Source organism: Manacus vitellinus, unplaced genomic scaffold (genome assembly GCF_001715985.3).
Source record: "Manacus vitellinus isolate BGI_N305 unplaced genomic scaffold, ASM171598v3 scaffold_2_pilon, whole genome shotgun sequence".
Classification (NCBI taxonomy): domain Eukaryota; kingdom Metazoa; phylum Chordata; class Aves; order Passeriformes; family Pipridae; genus Manacus; species Manacus vitellinus.
This window is the reverse complement of record NW_021940208.1, coordinates 48,376,965-48,389,681: the sequence shown is the minus strand read 5'-3', so window position 1 is coordinate 48,389,681 and position 12,717 is coordinate 48,376,965. Positions and strand designations below refer to the sequence as shown.

The window sequence follows — 12,717 nt, the reverse complement described above, 5'->3', positions numbered from 1 at the left end:
GACACTCCAACACTTATGCTGGGATGTTTCAATGAAATATTCCACTATTTCTTGCATTACAGTTTTTAAGTATAGCTGAATTTTGGGACTGCAGCCATGAAATGGGTTTCTCTCAATTCCCAGACAGCTGGGATAGATGATTCAAATCTGAATTGTGATCCTTTAACATAACTGAACTTGGCAAAGGGCTACCACTGTCAAATAAATGCAGCTACATCTGTAGATGAATTGTATACTCATGTGCAGATTCCTGAATTTTAAAACACAAAATCTTATACTAGTCCCTTATTTCCTTTATAAAAGGCTGCAACATATTTGAATACCCTTTCAGCACATGGACCTACAGAAAATATTTGAAGCTTTATATTAGAGTTTGCTTGCAATATTAATTCAGAGCTCACGCTGACATGCCCAAATCCTTGTTCAGCAGTTGGCTCATTTTAATAATCCAAATGCTATCTTGGGCTCCTAAAGGAAATCCACAGCATACCCAAAGTACCAGGCTACGATGGCCACACTATTGCCCACACACGTTTGACAGTCTAAAGCCCTGTGAGCTGTAAGCAGATCTCTGACTCTGTAGCACAGGCACATTCACAGCACTGCTCAAGAAATGATGCTGAACACTACACGGGGAAAAACAGTGTGATATGTACAAACAAGGGCTTTATTTCCAAAATCAGTAGCTAGGCAGCCTACCTGATTCCTGAGCCTCAATCTTTTAAGAGATGAAAACAGTGTGAAAAACATCCTACCTCTTGCTTTTCTTTTTCTACAAAGCCAAGGTTCAGCAAACATTGGAGCTAACTAGTGTTTCAAACTCCCCAGTGATTTCTGAAATGCAGTGGGGCCAGCTCCTTGTTCTGACCCAGGCACAGCTGTCCCATAGAAGACAGGAGGCACGCCAGTTCCTCTCCATCTTTCCCTCATTTTTAAACCACCTGCAGCTGGAGTAAACTCAAAGTAGACAAAAACAAGCCACTTTTCTCACAATTACAAACAGGAAGATGGGGTTTGATACAGAAAAGGAATTCAGTCAGGAATGAAAATGGGAACATCTTTCAGCTGAAGACAAACGAACTGAGTTTCAAAACACAGTTTCAAAGCATCAAAACATGGACTAACAGCCAGTACCAAACATCCCATTCCTGTGGACGGGCCAAGTTATTTTAGCACTTAGAGCCATGACTTTGCACTGCAGAACGGGATGAATTCTGTTTAGCAGCTTCATTTCTACACAGCCCAAAACTTGTCTTTTTCAAATTCTTAAAATTCTAAAGAATCAAATAATTTCCTAATTATTATTAAATTTGGGGCACCAAGGGGACATTGCAAGGCACACATCAGGCCCACTGCATAGCCTTTGCACCATTCACATCCCACCTTGGAGGATTAATAAGCCAAACACAGCTTTTACGTGGCATCTGTACACAGTGAGTGGAAATATTTCTTACTGGGAGAAGTACAAGCAGGATTTTAAGGAATAAGCCCATGGATTGCAGAACACGATGGTGGGAAAGGGAGGGTTAAAGAAAAATAAATGGGGGGGGGTGGGAGAGGGAATGGCATTTTAATTACAAATACTCATGAGTTAAAAACAGTGGATGCAAAAAGCAGCATTAAGGGGTTAAAAGAAGCAAAGATGAAAAACTAAATGCTTGGAAATATTAATGAAGTGAGAGAATAAATTATATAGAAATCAATGCATGAAATGAAATAATAAAGTAGCAATGTCAGAGCAACGGGAAAAGGAACATACTCCCTCTCTCACTATTTTTTTCTCTTGAGACCCAATTTTGCACTGGATACACTGGAAGAGGCAAGCCCTGGGACCCAGCCTCAGTAACAATTTTAGAGCTGTGCCAAATAAGCCTTTCTTGTAAACACACAAACAGTCCTTGGCATAGAGGCCTGTCCTAAAATCTCGGCGAACCTTGCCAGTGGCTAACCCCGTCCCTGCCCGGAGAGTCGGGCTCCCTGCTGCCTCCCTCTGGGATGAGGGGCCTTGCACTGGGAGAGCAGAGCAGCTCGACCTCAGGCAAACATGGATTGGGGCAGGTAAGGAAACAGGCAACAGAAGAGAATATATACCCAGATCCAGACTATGCTCTCCCACTGGAAAGGATGTATCAGGGGCCCAAGTCTAGGTGATGGTTTCAGGTTGTGAATTATAATCTGACACAGGGATGCTCTGAGGCCCCAAGCTGGGGGCTGACAGTCCCCAAACCAGCTGGGGTTTAAGGCATGCCCTCGTCATATAAGCTTAACCAGTTCCTGCCCTGAGCGCTCGCTTTGGCACATTGTACACTGCAGGAGAGTCCCAGCTCAAGGGCTACAATGCTGATCCTTCAGAAGATATCACAATGCACAGCCTTGCAAAGCTTAACAAATGTGCAGATCTGGGCTTGATATTTAACAGTCACAACAATTAAAAAATTGCTTCTCTCTTCCTCCTGCAAAAGCACTTTCTATGCCTTGTTCTGAGTGGGGTTTTTTAATGGCAAATTGTTTGCCATTAAATAATTAACTGGCAAAGAGATGTCTCTTCTTCGGTTGCTCTCTGGAAAGATGAAATTTGGAGAAATGGTCTGCAACACCTTTCAATTCAACTTGGCATTGTAACATTAGAGAAAACAAATCATTTAGGAGAAAGAGAGTTATATGAATTTCTGAGGCCAGTAAAACTATTTCCTGCTGTGCTATCTAAGGCTCAGAACTACTTATAACAGCATTCACAGCAGATGCAAATGTTACAAAATTAAAGACACCTCATTTTGAAAGACTTACAACAATCAGACTTAATTCCTTAACAACCAGAACCTTCTTTTTTTCCTTTTTAAATTCTATCCTGTTTGACAAGCTGCATATGGTTTTAAGTGACCCAAGGTAGCTTACCTTGCCTGTTTTAGCAGCAATCATACTGTTCTGCATTTTCATTGCTTCAATTACACAAATCTCTTGACCTTCCGAAACCTGGTAAAATTCAAGCAGTATAAAATGAGAATAGAGCATTTGAAATTTTCTAAGTGCAATGATTCTTCTGGAAAATAAAAGGATTATTTCATTAAATGCTATAAATGCTTTCATGGCACAAGTCAAGTCAGCCGGTTACACAGTCACAACACAAATGACAATCACAAAACTGGCAGCAAAATAGGGAAAAAGGAATCACCTACTTAAAACTATCACCCCAGGCAAGCCTGAAAGGCTCCTCTCCCACCCCATCCATTCAGCTCCAACCTCTACAGTTCAGACTTCACATCCACCACAGTTCAACATCAATTAAATCCAGAGCAAAATTTAATTTGTGCATTTTTGGCTGGGGAACTTTCGCTTTGCTTCCCTGGCACAGGGCCCACAGATACTAATACTGATTCAGAAGCCAAAAGTTTCTTGGCACATATCCGGGGGAGCTTGGGCTGGAAGCTCCAGCGCTACCCAATAGGCTAATGCTGAGGAGAATGTCACACCTCTGCTCATGGCAGCATCTGGATGGCAGCTGATGACTTCGGACTGACAGAAGGCAGGTGAGGAACCACCAGCTCTCATCCACAGGGGAGGCATCGCAGAGGCAAAACCATCATTTTCACCACAGCTGAGAGCTCTTAAAAAGGGAACATTGAAGTTTCCTCTTCTGCTTGTTTGCACCCTGCTAACAGGCATGTGCAAGCTCAAGGTCACCAGTAACCCACTGGGCTGCTCCGCTCGGCTCTCTGTGCCTCCCAGTCAGATCCTCCCTCCAACATCTTGTAACACACTGCACAGAGGAAACAGCCACTCAGGGCTTTACAGTGGTTGAAGGGGCTGCCTATACAGGAGGGGAAAAACAGGGGATTCAGAATTTACCCCTCCTGTAACCCAGCAATCATCCCATGAAGATGATGTATTGCCAGAGAGGGAAGGGTGCCAGGCTCTACATGCCAGGATTTAGGACTTGTGCAGGTACACCCCTCTGGGATGCCTGGTTCCAAGTGCCCACTGCAAGTCTTTTCATTGGGCTCTTTCATAGATGTAGGCTGCTATTCCCTTATTATCCCAGCAAGTTTGGGATACTTTCTCTCTGATGTTCAAGTTTCAGTAAAGATGGTAATCTGAAACCTGCAGAGGTCTGATTTATGCACTGTTATATGTGCCAGTGCCAACAAAATGTGTTTGTTTATACACATACAAATATACACATAGATATATTTCTCTAATTATATGTAAAATGAATAATACATATCTCAGGACAAGTGTGTACCACTTTGGAGGAATATATTAACAGACAGATGTGAAGTCAGAGATCAAATGCACATTGCATAAAGAACATTACAAAAATTTAAATAAAGCTTTTTTTCACTAACAGTGACTGAAAAGCACTAGAGGCTCTAAGCAAGACAGAAGAAAAGACATTAAAAGGTGCTTACACACCCTTTCTCCAACACACTTCAACTACACTATGACAGGTTTTAGAAGGTAAATATGAAAAGTATTTGCTATGGGAACACGGTATATTAACTGGATACAGAGAATAACCAACACCCAATGCTTCACCTGCAGAAATTCCATCCTGAGCTTCAGGTGAGCATTTAAGTCATTAGCAGTGTCAAATTTGGTGAATAGTATCAGACTTGCTCTTTGTCCCCAGTTATTTCCCATCTATTCCATTTCCCTGTCTTTTGTCTCCTTCCTTCCACACCTGCGGCTCTGCCCATAGCCTTGTCCCACCAGCTCACTCTTTCCTTTATTGCTTCTTCTCTCTTCCTCATCTCAATGCTTGTCTTTTCTTCCATCTGCTCTGAACTTTCTGAGGTTAAGAAGAAGCTATGAATTATCTACTACTGACTTTAAAAGAACAAAAAAAAATAAAAAGGCAAGAATGTTTGTTGGAGGGCTTTTTTTAAATAATGCTATTATTAAAAAATGCATTTCAAAAGCAACTTTGCCATCCTCTGGCTAAACTCAACTATCAGAGAGCCAACAACATGGGCCTCTAAAGGTTGCTGAAGATTGAGATGCCAAGCAGGACAGGTTGGAATTCAGTGGCCTAATTTCAAGGGCACAAGAAACTCTTTTCTTGAGCCCTGGTGCGATTTAACTGTAACATGGCTTCATCAGGTGGATGGTGTGCAAATGAACCAGTTAGTAATTATCTAAACAGAGTTCTGGAAACACATCTACTGGAAAAATACAGAATTGTCTCTGTAGATCTTAAGTATGGTGCTAAAATGCCAGGAAATATTAGCAATTGTGGGGTGGAAATACCCCTTAATCTAAATTTCTTCTCATTTTCTTCCCTTTCTCAAAAATAAAGTTTTGTGCTTTATATAATACCTGCTGGGTTGATGACAAGAGAATCAGTGTCTGGGAAGGAAATAACCCCCCTCAAACCACAAAATATATAGTCAAAGTATTCAGTTAATATCTAGAGTCTCACTAATTTGGAAGGGAGAAGGCACTCAGCAGGTACCACGCGTGAAAATGCTGTGTCAGTACTTCTGATGATGCGCAATTTGTTGAAAATTACCTTGGCATAAGTCTCACTTAAGCACAGAAGTTTAATTACTGTTCTTATGTTAAACCTCTACAGCTCTGCTCATTGTGTTGCAAAGCAACAAATCCTAAAATTAGGCACTTGTATCTCTTTTTTCTCTTTTTCAGCCTTTTAAGCATTGTATGCTTTCTTTCATTCCATAATTGCACATATCCTTTTACCTGTTATTTAGCCGGCAAATGAAAACTGCAGCGATGTGCACAAGTTCTTGCTAACTTATTTAAGGATTTATCTGGACCATTTTTAGTGCTGCATTTTCACTGTATAATTTACTTCTTTCAGTAGATGGTAAACCAATGTATACTACCATCTTTACATTTCAATTTAGAGAGGTCTCGGTGATGACCCAAATCTGTCAAAAAAGGTAACTAAAATCAAACAAAAAATCTGATTGATTGGAACCAAGTAAAATAAAAGGGCTCTTTTTCTTAAAAGAAATAAATCTCAGATATCTTTTTCACACAGTTATGATACAGACAAATCAACATTTACACTGCTTGGTATATCAAAATAAATGAGTGATTAACTGTTAGACCTGCAGTCTGCATTTTGTCACCGTCTACTGCACAGTTCAAAGTAGGTGTTCAGTTTGTTCTCCATAGAGTGATAAGGGGGAAAAAAAAAGGGAAAAAAAGGAAAAAAAAAAAAGAAGAAGAAATACAAATATCATTAAAGAGGAGGGTATTTACATCTCAATGCTGCTAACATTTGTGATGTGAATTTGGGAACAGTCAATAGTACTGTTTGAATAACTCAGGGACTGCGCGGTGGTTGTTCTCTCCTTGTTCTCTCCTCCGACTGAAAGGTTACACACAGGACAGGGAACTGTCTCCGGTCATTTCCCAACCAAGCAACTCACGCCACAGGGTGGAAGCAGAATCTGAGAAGGAGCAACCCCAATCCATTCTCACTGCACCTACATGAGGACCACAAAGACTATCTGCACTTACAGATAGGGCTCTTTAAAGTTCTAGAAACACAAAAAGACAGCGCACACCCGAGGGCATTGCTACCACGGGATCTCTGTGAACACGGTACACTTTCTGCAGACTTTTGTGCGTCATCGGATAAAGACTTAATGATTGTGACAGGACGTCTCCCATGTTAGGCTTACAAAATGGTCACAAGCCCCACAAGTCTTTCTGATAAACCCAATGGGCACTGATGTATTTCCCCGCTCTCTGTCTAATTGGTGTAAAGTTTGCAGATCTGAATCACCGATCTTTTATCCAGCTTGCTGCGTCCTCTCCTTTGACATGAGGTCAGGGTTCACATTCGCATCCGATTATCGAAGTGGCACTCATTAACCGGCAGCCTGCCTCGCACCAAAATGAGTTCGCTGGAAGGGGAACTCGGCCCATTTACTCAGCAGATTTCAGCATTTTAAGGAGGCCTGAATGTCACACAGTATTGCTACGTTTTGAGGAGTTTCAGACATCTCCAGCTGATGATTAATTGTGAGTGATGGGAAATAAAATCCAGTAAAGCCAGCTGCTTGCCATGGTCGGCAAAATTACTATAATGGATATAGGCTGCCAATTTTCCAGTTTTACTGGCAAGTCTTCCAAGTGTAATTAAGGGAAGTTATAAATGATATGGAAATCTATCAAGTCCCATTTATTTTCAGAGGACTCTTTCCCCTGAGACTTTTATCTTCAAGCTTATAGTTTGCTTTGTTGTGCTAATGATTTAAACCACTTCTTATTTCTGATTAAAGCCCCCAATATCCTTCACAAGAAGTTAGATCCACTTTATTCAGAAGGATTTAAAGAAACAGAAGCCTTTTTAAAGTTGTGTTTGTAAGCCATGCTGAGCTCCCACTTTCTCTGTGTAGGCATAACAGAGCATCCTCCATCTTAGGCACCTCGCTACCATCTAGATTTCTGCTTCTGGCAGATTCTGGAGATTGGGAAAGATTTGGTGGGGGGGGAAGGTGGGAAAAGAGGGAATTAAAAAAATAATTAAAACATCCACCATTAACAAAGCCCCAACTTGCATCCAAATCCTAAATCCTCCAAAACAAAGATCGTAGGTGCTGCCTTAGATGCTAAGCATTTAGCACGGAGTAGTGTTTCTCACTAATGTTGTTTGATTTGGAATAAAAGCATGAAAATGATGTGCAAAGGCCTAAAATTGGAGATGTAAAGGATGACTGCACAGTATTCCATTTCTCAATTTCATCCTTCAGAGCCACAAAATGGGGGTGATACAGTTACTGGATGAGATTTACAGTAACAGCTGTGGTCTTCCCACACAAGGGAGGACCTTCTAATGGGCTAAGGTCTGTTTTGAACAGACGGGGAGTAGCAAAACAAGGTTCCCTATTAAGGGTGTGCAGTAATATTCCTGATAAAGAAAATGAGTAGTCATAGTCAGATTGCTTTAAAAGACCTAAATCTCCTTTTGCTGTAAAAAAATAAAAATAAAAATTAAAAAAAAAAATAGAGCTATTTTAGAAAATGCTAACTGCTAAAAAAATGTAAGACATGTAATGTAAGAGTTTGTTTTTTTCTTAATCTCCTCCCTACGAACGGTAAAGAATGCATAGGAACCAGTGCCAGGGGCATATGGCTTTCTCCTGTGCTGAACATTCATACAAAAGACAGGTTCATCAGTCATTGGAGTATCTGGATAAAAAAATTAGCTCCTGATGGATGGTATTTAGAGCTTACCTGCTGCTAGTACATTACCAGAGAAGCACAGGTTTTGAAACCCACATGACATTAGAAACTGCAGACCATGAAGTACCCCACGTGCAGGCGCGCTCATAATGTACGCCAGGTTATACAAAATAAGAAATAAGCTATTTAAACCCTCTGCCTAAAATTGGGCCCGCTGCAAGGAACCCTGGGTCAGCCCTACACAGGCCAATTAATGCACAGCATCTGCTGTATAGAAGCCGTGCATGAAGCACTTCCGAATGATTTCAGCAATTAAAAGAGAACTGTTTCCTGCCTGTTCTGACAGCAACTGTTTCAATGCAAGAGTGAGCACCAAATCATTGTGTGCAGCTGAAAAAATTAAGTCTTTTTTTTTTTTATCTTGTGAAAAGGATGTGAGAGGGATGAAGATTTCTTACGGAATCGGATCCTTCTTTTGTTGTCCAACATTCTGTGTTTTTCTGCCAAATTAGACAGAAGGCTCCGAGGGTTTACGGGGCCCTCTACAGTATCACCTTCTGGTGCACTGTGGCTCCCTAAAAAGACAGATCAATATCAACCCTGCTGATTTGCCTACAAAAGTGAAAATCCTTCAATTACATTTTTAAGACCATTATATTTAGAACACAGGTGTTCTGATGCATAACAGTTTTAAGGCTCTTGGAGCTGCAGTGGAAAAAAACAATCACAGCCCTAAGTAAATATGATCTTAGAGGTGGTTAAAAGTGATATCTCCTTCCTCAGCCTTGAGAAGACACCAGTAAACATCACTCACAATTTCCACTATGCTACAACTGTGTCCCTGTTGAGCCTTGTAAGAAGGGACAATGCCCTATGAAAGAGAGTTATCCTCTCTTGTAGCCTTCTGCAAAATAATTACAGACATGCATCTTGTTTATGCTTGTGCAAAACCACTGAACAATGAACTAAGTATGCATTCACTATCTATGAAGATACTGGGATTTTTGTTTGTTTATTTATTGTTTAAACTTAGTCCATGCCGGTATCATTCCCTTCCCAGATTCTTTTCTCTCTGACTTGTTGGCAATCTGGCAGCCAGCATCCAACAAAAAAACAAATCAAGAGGAATTGGATGAGCAACAATTGAAATTCCTTGGCATTGTCCATTACCATGTAAAATAATTAGTGCAAGTTTCCTCTTCTTTCCAAATTAACTTTGAAACCAGAGCTACAGAGCTGCAAGTATAATTAGCGGCAATTAATAGTACTTGACAAATCATTATTAAACTTTTTTTGCCACACTCCTTTAACGAATGAATCCAAACATAGCACATCCCAAATTTTCTGACCTCTGACTAAAGGTCACTGATGTCCCCCTGACAGCAATCAGCACTGTTCATTGCACTCCCACTTATCCAAAACACACTTCCCCAACTGCTTCTGAGATCCCAGCGTGCTGGGGAAGTGATATGCAGGCAGAGCACTTCTGGAGGACATTCTTGTGCTAACACAGTCCAGTCTTTATCAGCCAACTTTTTTAGCAACAGCTAAAAAGTTGTTTATTATTTGCAAATGCAAAGTACATCAAAATAATAATAATAAAAAAATCTGTTAATTAATTTCAAAGGATTGGTAACATTTTTCCCCAAGGAGGAAACTCTAATAATATTGACTATTTCTACCTCAGCATCAGATTAGGATTTCCTTCTTAATTATACCCTACTCCTTTTTACTGTTGTCGTTTCTCTGTTATGAATTCCAACCAGAAGAAAAAGAGAAGTTTTTTTTTTAAGATTTTGAGGTCTGAATGGCAAATACAATTTAAAACAACACACAAATGCTGACAGCAACAGGTAAGTTTGTAAGTCCATCTTTTCTTTCATGAGAATGAAGGATGTAGGGAGAAAAAGAATTTAAAAAGCTATTTTGTTTTGGTTTTAGTAGTGAGCATTTCAGCGGTAAAGGTCAAGCAAAACATCTTTTCCCACAGCAAAAACTTACCAAGGCTTGTGAAATGGAAAATCATGGACAAAGATTCTTTTAAACTGTTCTTCAAAGAATAACAAGAAAAATTGAAATAAAATGCATGCAACTGAACTGAAAGAGGCATGCAGTTTAAAACATCTTCCTTAATTAGTTTTAAAAGGTGGGAATGCACTAATGTGTTTTATAAGTTTAAGAACGAAAAAATCAGCCTTCAAGTTAACCAATTTTGAAACTACTGAGATAACTAGCATCTACATTTAACAGCTGACATTAGTAGAAAAAATTCATCCCATGCAGTATTAGTATTAATGGCCACACTACTATCAATTTGAAATCATAAGAAATTTTGATATGAGAAAAGTACATTTAAAGAATGGTTGGAACAGTGGTAACTTCCAAAACCTGAAGTAATCTTGAATTACTGGAAAGGGAGGAAATTTAGAAACAAAGGTCAAAATAGTTAATTGTCCTCTTCTTTTGGCTGTAATCCTACAAAGATTCAGTGATGCTGTGGTGTTTACCCAGAGGTGCTTTCCATATTTATGGATAGGGGTAATCATTAAAGCGATTTAGGCTGCCAGGTATTAGCTTATTGACCAATGCTTGGATTAGTAATGCCACCTGTCCTGCTCAATGTAACTAAAAAAGAAAAACTACCAACAGAAACACGGAGCTAAAAGAAAAACACCTTCACATTTCTGACAGACAGAAAACTGAAAAAGCAAAACCCATATTCATAGATGAAAACATAGCAAAGGTCACAAGGCAATCAGGACAGCTAAGATCTTTCTTTGTTGCTGTGGACAGTTAAGACTACCGAAGTCAGTAGTGGGAACACTTTAGGTGGGTTGTTTTAGGTATGACAACATTGTTTTACCTGTGCAACCATTAGGATCTTGAGTTTTCCCCACTCCTGCACTTTCAGTGCACAGAATCCTACATGCACAAAACCAAGCCAAGTACCTCAAGATGAAGAAGAAATATTTGCAGATGCCTGCCTGTTTCCTGCCCTCTGAGTAAAGCAGGGCATTTGTGCAGCTTAGTAGGTGCTGTCTTTGTGGTAGCTGCAGTGAGATTAAAACTACGTGCAGTGCCATCTCCACACTGGCATAAAAATCCTGCTGTGTGCTAGCAGGGCTAGCTTGTGCTGCCACCAGGGTCAGCAGAAACAGAGCAAGTTCCTTGCCTGGATTCTTGAAGCCCAGTGGTTTCTCTAGGCCGTGGCATGATGGGGAACCAAAAGTAATTCCCCCAAAACCAAATTTCATCCTAATGCACATATACCATTAACAATCTACTTACAAAATAAATATGCAAACACCCTCAGCCCCCAATAAGGAGTATTTCCTATATTAATGTCACTGAGTTATCATGAGGAATGTAATCTGAATTTAAGACTTCTTTCCCTAAATAATATTAACCTTCTTTCCAGTCAGCCAGATTTCAAATTGTTTCATTGTTTATGCTGCTTTCTGCTTCTGAATGCCTTCATTGTGCTTCTAGGAATAACTGAGTGACAACTAATTATAGTCTTCTGATCACATGAAGGAAAATAAAGAAAGTAGAAAGTAACTAAAAAACCTAAAGAAATTGGCAGCATCACAAGTTCTGCTTCTCTCTAAATGACAAACAGCACTTCCCCACTGTGTTACTAAAATCTATAGATCATCTTACAGACAAAAGAAAATAAATTCCTTGAATATGCAATATCTTTTGGCAAAAAATGAACTGAAAACTGCTTATCAGACCAGCTGGATAGAGGATGCTCACGCAATCTTCTATCAGGTTTCAACAGACCGAAGTATTTTTCAGCAACAACAGCCAAAAGAGAACACCATGCTCCAAGGAAAACAATGACAAGTCGAGTGGGGAAAACTAACGCAGAGATCAGCACTGCCTTCTCCTTTGGCTATGGACACACAGAGAGGGACTAACACCACATGCTTTACCTGACCAGGCACAATGCCCTACAGCTGAACCATAGGTAATAAACAGTTTGCAAGTGCGGCCATTCAGACAAGGATGAGGTGACCCTCTCCAGTCAGTTTTTCACAATTTCTAAATTACACATGAAGGAAGGGTATGGCAGCCCAGCTCCCTCTGCTACTCATCACTCTGAGACCATGTCTCTGTGAGGACAGGGACTGTGCTGCACTAATGCTATAGCTCACAGGTTAGGAGAAAATAACCTCAGAGTAGCTAGCCACCAGATAGCTTTATTGCTAGTACCAGCAACACCTGAGGAGAAAGATGGACAACTGCCTTGCATTCTCCCACTTTTCAGCTGTGCTGTTTTCACACACTATGCAAATTTGAGCTGCCAAACCCGATTACAAGCACAGAATAGGAGCTACTTAAATTCCCACTACTCCAGCACACTAAAGAAATTAGACTTTTCCCAAGTAGTGCAACAAAAAGAGCTGTATTTATCACGGAGCTACAGTTCCCTGCCCATCATGCCTTCAACAGCTGTAGTGAGTGAGGTGGTTTCTGATGGACAGCCCAGACGCCGTAATCTGAATCCCACCATCCCACTGCTTATTCAGTGCCGATAGCTGATGTTACCCTCATCTCACT

General features: G+C 40.4%; 1 protein-coding gene across 1 annotated transcript in view; it reads right to left on the bottom strand.

The window, feature by feature from the left end:
• PCCA (propionyl-CoA carboxylase subunit alpha) overlaps window positions 1-12,717 on the bottom strand; it is a 270,550-nt gene that overhangs the window by 829 nt on the left and 257,004 nt on the right. The window contains exon 22 of the mRNA XM_029960846.1: window positions 2,896-2,973. Within this exon, the coding sequence (XP_029816706.1) occupies window positions 2,896-2,973 (78 nt within the window). The remainder of the gene's footprint in view (window positions 1-2,895; window positions 2,974-12,717) is intronic.